Source organism: Ciconia boyciana, chromosome 3, assembly GCF_034638445.1.
Source record: "Ciconia boyciana chromosome 3, ASM3463844v1, whole genome shotgun sequence".
NCBI classification, from domain to species: domain Eukaryota; kingdom Metazoa; phylum Chordata; class Aves; order Ciconiiformes; family Ciconiidae; genus Ciconia; species Ciconia boyciana.
In genome coordinates this window covers 104939913-104954175 of record NC_132936.1, presented here as the reverse complement: position 1 = coordinate 104954175, position 14263 = coordinate 104939913, and the positions used below count along the sequence as shown (strand labels likewise).

Below are 14263 nucleotides of genomic sequence, written 5' to 3'. Positions count from 1 at the left end.
AAACAGAGGGTGGGTTCTGTTTCTCAGTATGTTACAGACCTACTGTGTGGTATAGAGCAAGGCATTTGCTCTTGATCAGCCCTAGTTTCTGCACCTCGAAGTCAAGGCTACCACTCTTAAGACAAGCAAGCACACACATTAAGAACCTGTAACACAAGATTCAACATGGATTCTGCCTTGTTTTTTTGTAGGTAAAGTCTTGGGGAAACATTCATGGATGGTTTCAGGATGTGTGTGTTCTCTGTGCTTGCGTGCTGGAGTGCTTTATGAGGACTGCATGTCAGTCATTGTCCCTCAAATATCTGTACGTTGCTTCCACTTACTTCTATCAAAGCTGTGTGAGCATTCCTCCTGAGCATGATGTGAACCAGCAGAATGTGACCTCTGCTCCAGGCTGTTGTACAGACCAAACCAAGCCAAGGGCTACTGCCTCTGCCTTGTCACTGCCTACTTGCTGAAAGTCACTGCTCATTTCTATCCATTGCAATAATGGATCATGAAGCTATTCTTTTACCCAATCCTGCCCAAGTGTCCATTTCTTTCTTAAACCATGTTTGAAATTCTACATAGAGTTTCCTTTAGTTTTAGTTTAGCTCATTTCAGCAGCACTGATGTGTGCAGCAGTTATGTTAGCAGTTCAGAGGGGACAATAAATTCTGACGGGGTCTCAGTGACAAGTCATTAGGCACAATGACCTTTTGGGTTGAAGGAGCTATAGACAGAAAAGTGTGCCTAACCCTCGCATACACCTGAACACTTCTTTCGGGGAGGCTTCTGCAACCTGCAGCTATGTTTTTGCAGTCAACAACTCAGGATGAGTGTGTGGCTGGAGAGAAGATGCTGCAGAAAGATTCAAGCCTTGTTTTTCACAGAAAGAAAATCCATATATCAGCATCTATTTTCATTTGTGTCATGTTTTAAGCATGTCTCAGAATTAGTGATTTTTTATTATATTCCTGCCAGAATTCTATTTTCATAATGATTTTTTTTGCGGATGGCTTTTTTATTTCTAGTAGGCTAAGCCAAACTTCTTTTACTTTCATTGTTGGAAATATGGATCAAAAAATGAATCTCAAATTCTCATCATTAAATTGCAAGAATAGATTCCATTCATCTTTGATTGCACCTGTGCTACAATGTCCAAGGAACTACTACACATTTGCAAGCAACAGAAAGCACAGAGAGGGAAATAAGATGTGTTATGTATATTGTCACCGTTCCTCTACAATGCCTATCACTACAGTTGGAACTAGTGAGCTCCCATTAGTTTGCTTTCTTCTTAGTGGGACTGTTAAAACTTAGCTTTTTTGAAAATCAGACTGGATGGCTGCATAATATAGGGTGCTATAGTAAAGCAGTAAAAAAAAAAGTAAATATACTATGTGAGCGACTTTTTGTTTTGTAGAGAAATCTCTAAATATTAGGCATTTACTGTATGTTCCTTTGTTGTGTTTGTAGACAGCGATCCCAAAGTGCTTCAGCTTCAGTGAAAATTTGAATGAGATGATCCTGTGTTTCTGTGATTGTGTAGTTTTGTGGGGGGCTTTTTATGATGGAATTAATTTTGAGATTATGCAATTCCACTTAAAATACATTAGTATGCCATTTGATATAGAGAAGAAATTATGGAGTGAGTCACTTGGTTTACTAAATATACATGAGGTATTTAATAAAAATGTGCAAGTTGAATATAGAGAGTTCTGAAGAAAATTACTTTATTAAACGAGTTTGCATTCCTAGGCACTTTTTTTGATGTTTCTGTAGTGGGAGAGTCCTGGCTGTGTGGTGAATCACTTTTACAAATGAGACTCTGCAAGTTAAAATCAATGGGTTTCCCAAAAGAGGAAAAAAGCCTCATTTGATTAAATTCTGATCCAAATTTTGGCAGGTTGCCACTGCTGTAATTACATATTGAATTGAGCTATAATCTCTCAACACCTCAGAAGCTACAACGATGAAGAAGTGAAATAATGTGTTTTATTTTTGTTACCATGTTAATGGTGCTGAATTATTTCCAAAAAATAGACACCTCTTACAGAGTCTTCATTGGTTCAAACCATGCAGCTGCACTTGTTGGAGAGGGAGGGGAGAAAAAGCAAAACTTTGGCACGGGCAGAGGGTTCACAGCAAATATTTTCTACGTCTGCATTTTTCGTTCCATTTAATTATTTTTAAAATGTCTTAGGTACACAACATACGAGTACAAGCTCATAGTGCACAACGAGGTAGGATATACATCAAGTGAAGAAGTGATAGCTACTACATTAGCGGGATTACCAGAGAAAGGAAGTATCCTCACTGCACGTGCTGTTAATCATACTGCTGTAGAAGTGGAATGGTCAAAACCAAGTAAGTGTGCTTAGTATTTATTCCAGTAACTAGATGTTAACCTGCCATCACTTATGTTGGTCTGCCATGCTCTCATAGGAAACACAGTCCTTGTCTTGATTTATAATATACCTAAGTGTCCTTGGAAGGAGAGGAAAGAAATAAGAAAAAAAAAGTGCACATTTTGCTATTTCTCAGTCATGTTTGTGTTTATTATATGCTGTTTCTGCAGAATGAGAATAATGAAAGTGAAGAAATAGTTAATGCAAACTCATGAGAAATCTACAAAGTAGTAGTCCACAGAATCCTGTTGTCTTTGTGGTACATTTCATCTCTTTGTATGAAAATTTACATATACGTTCCTTCAGGATGCGAGGATCCCCTTTCTCTCTCGTTTTGCTCTGCTCCTTAAAGTGAATTTAGCCAATTTCTCTAGTTGCTTTGCTAATACAGCAGTGGGGAATTTCTTCATGACTTACATGCAAATGATTTTATAAGGACTGGGTGCTGAATTGCAACAAATGTAGTCTCTTGATTTTATAATTGCATGCCTGAAGTAAGCATGCTTATAAAAACTGACAAATGTAATAGATCTGAAGCAGCTCACTGAAGTTTCATTACCTTAGTAATCTAAACCCCTGACCTTCTAGATGTAGGTAATGCAATCTGGTTTTATTTTCTTTCATACCTTAGAAATTTTCTTCATGTATGTTTGTGAATGCAAAGGTTAAACACCAAGACAGGGCTATTCGTTATTTGAAAACCTTATCATGTTTTATTACTTCTTATGTTGCAATAAGCATATTAACTATTTTCTATACCCATGTTTCATTTTTTCATAATACTAGTTTTAAAATTATTTTCTTGTTTTCTTTGGGAACTTGGGAGTCCTTAATCGAAGTTGCCTTGCTAGTTTTCTTTTTCTGGAAAACCTACTGAAGGTTTCTGAATTCTGAGGATTCAGGACTTGTATCTGTACCACTTAAAATAAAAATAACATCTCACTCTTGACTAAGAATTTCTGTGACAAAACTGTGTACTATTAAATCTGAAAATATGGTTTTGGCTTTTATCAATGCTATTTCCCAGTCAGCTGAGTCCTGTTCAGTGGTACAGTGTGTTATCTAAAGCAATATGTATCAGTGCTTAAAGTTTTTGTCATAATTATTCTTTTCATCTTGGTGCCTACTGGAAATGCAGTTGCATTTGATCAGATCTGAACTTAAACTGTTTGACAAAGGACAGGTAAGATAACAGACTCTATCTGAGTTACTAAAATGGAGAAGCAAGGCTTGCCTGGCATCCTTTTTTATCCACTAGCTCAGACCAGTGAATGTCCTTCCCTCTATAGCCAGAAAATGGCACTGGTTTTTTTCTTCCTTTCACTGGGGAAACTAGTGCTGGGCAAAACACATTTTCAGAAGAAATGTGAGGAGCTGGTTTTTTCCCCTGTAAATATAATGCTTCTGAGTGTATTACAGCTTTACATGTATTGATGCTATCAATATGCATGTATACATGATGCTATCATGTTTGTTCTAAACTAATAACACGTAGATTTTCACTATGGCCAAAAGGTCATCTGTGTAAAGTTGAATGTAACTGTAATTTAAGACATAGACACTTGCCCCTTATTCATGGCTAGAGGACTAACACAGGAATTCAGTACTTTTGGGGTGGGGTAGGGATGTGGTTTTTGAAGGAAAGGAGCAAAAAGGAAAAAAAAATCTTAGAGGTTTCCATCTTAAACTAGTGCCGTAGAGCAATCCGATTTGCTCTCTTCCTTCTATCTGGGCAAAAGCCATCCTTTTGCAGTGGCAAGCTGCAAGGTCTGCGCACCACTGCTAGCAGTGGGTTTCACCTATTAATTTGTTTACTTCAGAGATTCCATTGTCATCATGGGGATGTCTAGAGAAAGAAAGCTTTCTCCAGTATTAGATAGGATGATGAACTGTTAATGATTTTGACAAGTTTGGAAGAGCAGTCTGCATCTCTACTTATAAGGGTGAAACTGAAGGCACTTGATGGAATCTTTGCTTTTTTTAAGTACGGGGGTCTGCATAAAATTTGTTTTTCTCTTCACAATAAATGTTGTTGATAAAAAACTTGCTGACTGAATATTTCCCCGTTGATCTCCCAATGTTTTTCCTTTCTTTTCTTAGCACTGCAAGATTTGCAAGGAGATGTTGCATATTACACCCTCTTCTTGAATGCTACTGATGATAGAAGATCTCTGAGGATCCAGGCTGATGTAAACTCTATAGTCATAGGTGATTTGCAGCCCAACACAGAGTATCAGATATTTTTTCAAGTTTTTAACGGAGCCCACAGCATCAACAGTGAAGTTGTGCATGTGACTACCTCAGATGGAGGTTGGTTAGCAGTGAATGCGGCGTGGCTTAAAATCTGAGAATGAAATTGATTGATTTTTGTTAGGGTTGAGATCAGTCATCCTTCCATTATAAAATTTCCGGTATAAAAGGAAAAAGGGCTAAAACGCTAAAATGCTTAAGTGCTGGTTGTCATCATGTGGTAGATCAATAAACGGTCCCACTGAGACAGAAGCAAAAGCTCTAATAGCAGATATTAACCCAGTTTGTTCTCATCTTCTCCTGCATACTCCTATCTGTGTGCACGAAGTTTGGAACTGAGTTCATATCAATAAATGGTGGAATTTAGAAACAATTAATGGGTTTTTTAAAAGATTTGCTCTGTGAAGCGATATGCTTTTGACATGACAGTCATACACAGGGCCTTTCCCGAGTCACCAGAAACTCTAGGTGTAAGTTCAGCCTCAAAGAAAAGTCTTTATGAGTCATTTCTATGCCAGTGGGCAAGTGCAGGGGGAGGGGCCGGGGGGGGAGGAATAAAATAAAAAAATAATTGTGAATCTGAAATGTGTTTAGAATGGTCTTTCTAATCTTTTTGCTTTATAAAGTCTCATTATAAACATTATAATATCATTACCTCAGAAGCAAGTGTTCCAGGTCATTAGCAAAGCACTTTAAGTGAGGATTCCATTTCCTTTCTGATGCCAAAGGTCAGCACCTTTTGTTTATAAAATAGAATCGATCGCAAGGACAATTTTTCAACTGGTAAAGATGGGTTCTTATGATAAAAATAGGTCTTTGCATGGTTATTTCTGACATGCTTAGATAATTATGTAATTTAACGCTAAGAAGGTGTTGTGTTTTTTTTCTTAAAATAAGTGTTAGACTTCATCATTACCTATAGTAATCAACATTCAAAACCATTTACATAATGGCAATATTGCATATTGCTTCATAGTGCTTCAGCTACGAGGCTGCTAACGTCACGTTCCACCAGACAAAGTATTTTGGTCTCAGGTTTTGCTTTAAAAGCAAAATGCTCTGTCTTCCTCTTTTTTTGGAAGGATTAGGATTGGGGAGACATAAAAATAATGTTTGTATGTTGGCAGTGCAGATGGGTGAATAATTTATCATCGTATCTCACTGGCCACATACTACTGATGATTGACACTATGCTGCTGGTATAAAGCATTTTACCATTAGCTCTCATGGTTTCTAACTGAGAGTATAATAAGCCAATTTACAGAAGACTACAGACTGTGATAACTTCATCAGAGGAAAGCAGATAAGCAGTGAACCCTTTGCTAAACCTAAATACTAATCTGCATTTGGTTAAACAAGTGCTTTTGCAGAGACAGCTGGAGTTTATTCAGTTTCTTCCTTTATTTCTAGAGCCTGAGGGCATGTTCCCTCCAGAGGTTGTCATCATCAACAGTACAGCTGTACGTGTCATCTGGACATCGCCTTCAAACCCAAATGGTGTTGTCACAGAGTACTCTATCTATGTAAATAATAAGCAGTACAAGACTGGAATGAACGAGCCAGGGTCCTTTCTTTTAGCAGATTTGTCTCCATTCACTGTATATGATATACAGGTTAGAATATCTTTTCTGGGGTGTGTAATATACTTTAATTTTACATAAAATATGTGTATTTCCAAGCGGAATATTGTTTCATGAATTTCTTTACATACATGGACATATATTTGCACTGCTGTTTGTGTGTATATACATACAAGGCATAAAATTATTTTCAGCATATTTTGGGTCTGTGTACACTTTTCATAATACAAATTTCCATTATCTTTTTTCAAACCATCAAAACTCCATTTACTTTCCCCTAAATGCTCTGTGCTACAACATTAGGAAAGCCTCAACATATATTACAAAGAGGCAAAGATTCTACTCCTACTCATTAAAAGAAAATTGCAATTGTTTTAGAAACATCAGGCATGCATAATATATCAGCACAGAGAAATAATGATATTGCATTTGTCATCCTTTTATAATTTTTTTTCTCCTTATCCTTCTGAGGAGGAAGCAGAGCTGATCTCTGAAAACACAGTAGTACTTTTTATGCTGTTAATAAGTACAATATTTTTTCTTTGCCTCTCCCTTTCTCTATCTGGATCTTTGCCTCTCTATTCATATATCTAGTGAAAGGCAAAATACTGTGTACAGAATAAAAGGAAAAGAATAAATAATTACTTTCTCTCCTTAAGTTGTATTGATATATTCAAGAAATGCAGTTTAACACTTAATTGTAACTATACCTGTCTACTTTGTTCAGGTTTGGTTTGCATTATATATGCGAAGGACTTAGTAGTATCATGTATACTTTGTTCTGAAAATTTGCATCCAGTTACTACATGCCATAAATAAACATCACAGACAGGCATACTGTAACAGATTTCCATGTTGCAGCCCCTCTGAAACAGCAAACCTCCATCCATGAATACACATATGACTTTCTGAATGCCGCTTGGAAACACATTTGTCTTTTCTCAATAACAATGCAAATTCAGTGTACTGCCTCACTTATAGACCCTCTATATTAATTTACCATGGCCACCTTCTGTTGCTTGAGATGTTAATTATTCTTCTCTTCTGCTTTCCTAGTCTTTATACTGGCCTTATATTTACAGCAGTGTGATAGGTAAAACCAAAATAAGCTGGGTTTAATTTTTTTTTTCTTTTGATTCTTTTTCTTCTTATTCTGGAAACAATATTGTCTTGGATGCATGTGCATCTCACTGGTAATCTTACTGCATTATCTTTCATTTTTTTTGCTCTTTTATTTTGAGTAACTTCTCTGTTGACAATACAGGAACAATGTTACCATCTTTCACTAGCTAGTTCACTTTGCCTCTGCTTAGTTTAATCCCAAGAATTGAAGGAATATTTTTTTATTTCTGTGGCATTTTTCATAACAAAGTGTATGATTCCTATTTGCTTTTCTCATTTGTAATTTTCCAGAATAGACATGAAGGAAGAGAAAATATTAAGGAAAAGTTATCCTTGTTTTTATGTCAGAATACATGGTAGGTGTAGAAAACTTACTCAAGGCCCCAAATCAAAGTACTTTTTTTTTTAGTGTTGTGTACCAGATTCTACATATCTATACAGTAAAACAAATTCACTGCAACTCTGTTGGTGATGATAATTTAACAGAAACAGCAATTAGTGCCAGAGGGCTGCACGTACCCTTTTTTTGAAAATAATGTGGGAAAATGTGATACAGCGCAGAATAGCTCTGGTAGATATACTTATCTCAAAGCTGTGGTATTTTCCTGGCTGTGTGGAATCTGTTAAATAGAAAAGAATAAAATCTTGGGTGAAGAGAGAAGTCTGAACAAGTAGCAGAGCTGAATAATTTCTGCAGCTGAGTATGTGAAACTCATGTTGTTCTTCATCAGATTGAAGCCTGCACCGTGTATGCCTGTGCGAGAAGCAATGGGACCCAGATTACAACTGTGGAAGATGAGCCAAAGCAGCTGTCAGCACCCATTATTCACATAATTGGCTCAAGGTACTATGCTATAGGTGGCTTTCATATATCAAAGCGATTTGTGGCTGGAATGGGGACCAGAATGTAAGGTTGTCTTCTCTCAATTGAATCAGGTGCATAAAAGAATTCAATATACACTTTGAAAACATTTTTCATGGTTGTTATTTTTGGTCTTGGAGTTTTTGGCCAAAAGAGCAATTGAAGAAATCTCACTCTTGGTTGATTGTACATACCCATTTGGGTATCACTGTGCTGTGATAATAAATAAAGTGTAAGTGGAAGTAGTTAAGAGAAGAAATGTAGAGGAATGAAAATTATCACATTTTGCTGTCAGTTAAGAAGAGGAAGATTAATGCTCAGGGAGCAATGCGATGCTGATAATGGAAACTTAGAATAATTGTGGGTAAAAAAAAAGTCACCTATCACAACAGTAAGAATTAGTAAGCTATCTTAAAAGGCATGCATATCTATGTCTCCTTGAACCACTGTTTGCAATCTGCCTATACACTACATCCACAGGCATGGGCAAACTTCTTAATTGTAAAGGCAGCATCAGATTTGCAGTCCTTAGTAGCATACGCAGTGATTCTTTGGGGGTTAATATCTTCCAAAGACAGACTAAAACTAAGCTCGCTAACACTGTTTTCAGAATTACACCAACAATAAAACAGTTAGCCTCCTGTGTGTATGTTACTGTTCATGCGATTTTGTTACAGTTCTGGTGGGAGTATGCATGCTCATTAGCACTGTTTCTTTTACAAAAAAGAAAAAAACCCTCTTTTTTTTAAATAACAAAAAACTAACATCTGAGCCTTCAGAAATGGCCAACAGAATGGATTTGCTTCTCCAGTCTCTTAAGGACTTTGGTTTGCTGTTTCTCATTTCTACATTTTGCTTGAATTCAGCATTTGTCTCTGTATAAGGGTGAAATTAAGCTTGCGATTTTTCTGTCACACATACAGATATAGTCAAAGCTTGTTTGATGATAAGAACTCAATTCAGGATCTCATCTTTTGCCCTTGGCTTTAACTTATGTATGCCTTTGTCTGTATTGTCTGTACTGCAAACACTTATGCATGTTTCTGCTATTATATATAGACTAAATATGTCATAACACATGAATGCAAAAGGATCAAAAATGCCTTCCTACTTTATAATCTGCTCAGCCAGAAACAGACTCTGTTTCTACACTGCCTTTTCCTACATGTCATATTATCATCAGCTGTTCTTATATCCCAAAAGAATACTAACTACTGATCGATTGCCCGGACATGTCTGGCCGTGGCCTACACGTGCCCCGGGTAGTTCATTTATTTGCCACGGTGGATTTGCTAGAGTGGAATTTAATCAATAGCTAATTCATTAATTCTGGTCCTCGAGTATGTAGGGATTGTGCCGTATAAAAATGACTGGCTGGCTTCAGCTTTGATTGAAATATGACAAACACTACAGCTGACAGCTTCAGCAGGTGCTGGGCTGAATATGAATTTTGTTTCTTTATCCTCCATAAAAGAAAGAGGTTGGGCAAAAAAACCAGTTTGTGTAGACAAGAGGACATTTTAATATATATCTGTCACCAGACAGAGCAAAAAGGCATTTCTAGAGTATAGGCTCATGGGATACCGAGGATATAATACAGACTGTGCAGTTTATTGTCTTTAATTGGAATCATGGCATTTTTCCCTCTTCTGAATCAGTTTGGGGGGCTGTATTATTGATGAGAATGCTGTAGGATAATGTCTTTGTAGCATTCACAAATAATTGTTTTAAAATTTGCCTCAAGGTGCTGCATGACATAAATTATAATTTCACCCACCAACTTCTTAGAAGTCTTTCTGATAGCAGCACCATCCACACTGTTCTAATGAAGGTTATTCCACTGGAGCCATTATAAATACCTTACTTTTCCACCCTTTACAGTTAATAACTCAGCTTCAGGCTGAAACTTGGCACAAAAGGTCGCAGTCCTGGAATGATTATTTTATAATGCCAAACTTCAAATAGAAAACAGTATGGGACCCAGTCCTGAAGTCCTAAGTCAGGTTCTGGTTTGTTATGTTTCTTGTCTGGGTTTTGCTTTTTTTGGAGGGGGGTGGCATTGGCCATCTTTAGGTAGAAACAAATCCTATTGAAATCAAGTATACTTTTTTTTTTTTTAGTTAGGACCTGAGGGTTTGTCTCTATAGAGAAGTATTGTGTTTTATTGCACAGATTAGAAAGTTCTCTGAGTACTGTGTGCATGTGGATGCTGACTTAAAGTTTGTGTAGTGGATTAAATTCCGATGGTGTGTTGGAAAATAGCTCATTTCCCCTTAAAATACTTTTCTTCTTTCTCTTGTTCCTTGTAATACAGCATGCTTAGTTTTTCCCTAATAACAATACTTAGGAGCAGCTTTGTTCGTTTCAGAAAACTGAGGCACAATGCAGATGAACCCTGCCAGAAATTCTGTTCAGTGCTTAATTAAAAGGTTGATGGCTCTGAAAACACCATGTGGCATAAACTAGGGAAAATCCTTCAGAGCTTCATAAAGGAAGAGAGGGCCCTTTTTGCACCTTGTGGGAACCAGAAACCATGGTCAGGGCATAATAGAAAGCTAAAAGAAGATAAAGCCATGGGAGGAAGACTAGGGGAATTATTTGGTTTGATGTTCAGTATCATGGAGCCTGGGAAGATTTCTGTATCAGATGCTGTTCGTGGGTGAATGAGCTGGAGGAACTATCTCAAACTAATATGTTAGTGAGAAAGAGTTTAGAACAATTGGATAAAACACACAGTAATAAATTGTTGGGATGATGGTATTTGCTCAGGAGCTCTAAAGGAGCTCAAATATGAAAGTGTCAAAACTACTGTGCTGTGTAAAATATCCTTTAAATTGGTCTTGGTACTGGAGGAATGGAAGATGAGACAATGTAGTACAGATTTCTCCAAGGGGATCTGGGGAACTAAAGACCAGTAAGTCTGATTTTCCATACTGGGAAAATGGGTGGAAAGTACAAACAAAGAAAGGGATTCATAACTATGTTAATAAACATGAAAAGCTGGGGAAGATTGCTGTGGAGTCATGTCCAACCTGTGTGTCCAGGCAACATACAGAGTCAAGCTTCTCAAGTATGCTTAGTTTTATAGCGCTTTACCTGAAGTGTCCAAGGAGTTCCCATGGAGGAACCCTGATCGCTCTCCCTTCTGTAGTAGTGGGAAAAACAAGGCACAAAAAGATTTCACGAAGTTTGTAGCAACAACAGAAGCATAATGCTATTTATCAGACTTTCTGTACTGTGTCATACTGTCTCTCTAATTATGTTAGCACTGCAGTCCACGATACAGCAGGTGGTTAACTCCTGCGCAATAAAGCTGAAGCAGTTGCTCGGTATGTGTGATCTTCTGATGAGGAAAGTATTTCATCCACTGGTCATTAATAACAGCAGTGTTCCCAATCTTAAGAATGTTGGGTGAATCTTGTGATTTTTCTGTGACTTTTTTTTAGTTCCAGCTCCTGAAAGTAAAGTCATTGAATCTTAGATTTGATGTGATTTTTTAAATTTAAGCCTTGTATTTGATGAGACTAATACAACATTTGCTCTCAGGATTCAAAAGTGAGGCCTTATTATATTCTTAATCTTGATGGTTAAACCTTTACTACTGAGTTGAGAAAAAAAAATCTGAAGGAGTTCTTTTCATGGCTCGTGGATACTCGAAGCTGGTGACACTTGCAGCAGGTAAAAAGCAGAATTTCTTTTCCAAAGTCTGGTTTACCAAAATGTGTCTGATGTTATATCAAACCTGAAATACTGATATTTGTCATGGATAGAAAAAAAAAATATTTCTACCTGGAAATGTCAAAATGAATTGTCTTCATGTGCTTGAGCCAAAGGATTTTAATTTGCTCTGTTGCACCAAAAGCAAATACACCTTTGTGGATCGGTTTGAAATTGTTCTTTATCTCCTGGAAGTGCGGCAGTGCCTCATGGACCTTGCAGTCTGAAGCAGTTCTTTTCTGTGAACCCGGTTAGGCTGTCTTTTCTCTGGGAGATGAGCCCTACTTCAGTATTTTCGCCACATTGACAGCAGTTACAGAAGGGACTCGTCCAGCATTTGAACTATCATAAATGGCACATGCTTGAAGTTTTCTCTGGGCAGACAAGGACTATGTGCCATATGCCAGATGTTGTGCATCTATCTGTGCCCAGAATTTGCAAGTCTGCTTCTGTAGTTTGGGCTGTGAGCACTTACCAGCATAGACACAACTCCGGTTTACCTGAGAGGGAGTAACTGGGGATGAAGAGAAGGAGAGGGTGGGCAGGCTCCGTCCCCATGTTTCTGCGGCTGTATCAAATGCACCGTACATGATACAGCTCAAGGCATGCTAAAGTGAAGGTTCTCAGCTCAGCCTGGGGCATTTGTTCAGATGGGGGGTGTCAAAAAACCTGCAGTTCTGTGAAAATCCTGCTGATTTTTTTAAACTGAGCTATGCGTTGTTCTTGCTGTGATGCTTTCAAAACCACCGCCATTCGCCATGGATGGCAAACGTCAGAAGGTGTAGACATAACTGAAACATTCATAAAATTGTGAAGGAGTCTGCTTATCTGTGAGTCATTATTGGAAAGTCATACTGTTTTACCCTTTTGGTGGCACTGGTCAGTGAACTCCCATGCCACATAATTTTCTTGTGCAGCTTCAGCTTTACACAATAGTAGGCTATGTCCACCCCGAATGTGTATCTATAAATTGAACAAAGTGATTAATAAAGTGAATAATAAAGTGATTGCTTGTTAAAAGAAAGAAATACATGCTGAGCTCTGCAGAAAAGGCAAAATGTTCAAATCATTGCATCAATTCTTAGGCCTAATTTGAAATTATTTGAGAGAGACATATGACTTGCGGAGCTGCAAAGACTGGCACAATACTTTGAAAATATACCCTTGAGGGTCTGAATGAAACTTGCCAAAAGCAAATAATTCAAAAATATGACTGCAAATGCTTTCTTTGCTCCTGTGATCTACACTGTGCAAAGACCAGGAGAGAGTTACAATGGCATTTATAAAGATTGAAGTACTACTTTTCTTTTCCTTTTCTTTTTATCTTTTTTTCTGAAGTTTATACAATATATTTTCCTGCTTTTATGTTTTTCAGTTAGGTCCTGTAGCATTATTTAAATGTAGACATGCGTGTATCTGCGCGAGTGTGTGTTCATGTGCATGTAGTAGAATATGTAGTGAATATAAAATAGCCATGTACGGATTATGGAATTAAATCTATCATTCAGATGAAGACCTTGGAATGATAATGGTGACTCTACAAGTCACCTATGAAGTTATTCCTTCATAGGTGACATTAATTCCTGTTCTGCAAAGGCTTATTGCTGTATGTATTCCTCTGTTTATACCTCAGGGAAGTGCAATAATAATTCAGTTATTTTTATTCTGTTAAGATGTCAAAGTTTATCTCAGCAGCTGCTGTTTCACTGTAACATTTTCACTTTAAATTAATGCTAATTTATGATGTCACTGGCATTCTGACAGTGGCTGTGTAATTGGGACATGGAGATTAAAAAGAGGTACTTGGAGCCTAAGTATATACTATGCAATATTGTCAGTCCTCCCATTGATCTACATGTAGCATTGGGATCTCCTTCTCTCTACCCAAAGAGAGTCATAGTGAAAGAAATCTGTGTCTTATGCAACAGTCCAGAGTGATTATGCAAGAAATGAAGTTTTCATTTGAAATACCAATGTAATATGTGTACATTACAAAAGATAGAGCAAATTTCTGTTTCAAATGTGCCTTTTGACTTTTTTTTTTTAAATTGTAATACTAAGTGAGATTTTGGAGCCAATATCTGCACAGTTTTAGTAGTGACAGGCATGCTACGGTTTAACATGATTTTTCCCTTAAGATACTTTCTTCCTTAAGCTGATGATGGTCTGATATCAAACCTGAAATCAAACCTGAAATCAACAACAGGATTTTGTTTTACAGATAATCTTTTGCGAGCTGCTGCAGTCACGCTTTTGCACTCAAAGTCGGAAGTCTTGAGTCTTGTGATGAACACTTGCATGTTTTACTTCTAATTTTATGTCAATGAAAATATTTAAGCATG

General features: G+C 37.2%; 1 protein-coding gene across 1 annotated transcript in view; it reads left to right on the top strand.

Annotated features, from left to right (window-relative positions):
• The window catches only part of USH2A (usherin), a 391818-nt gene that overhangs the window by 276447 nt on the left and 101108 nt on the right, over positions 1 to 14263 (top strand). Inside the window, exons 43-46 of the mRNA XM_072858355.1 lie at positions 2186 to 2349; positions 4491 to 4700; positions 6051 to 6253; positions 8074 to 8186. Of these exons, the coding sequence (XP_072714456.1) occupies positions 2186 to 2349; positions 4491 to 4700; positions 6051 to 6253; positions 8074 to 8186 (690 nt within the window). The remainder of the gene's footprint in view (positions 1 to 2185; positions 2350 to 4490; positions 4701 to 6050; positions 6254 to 8073; positions 8187 to 14263) is intronic.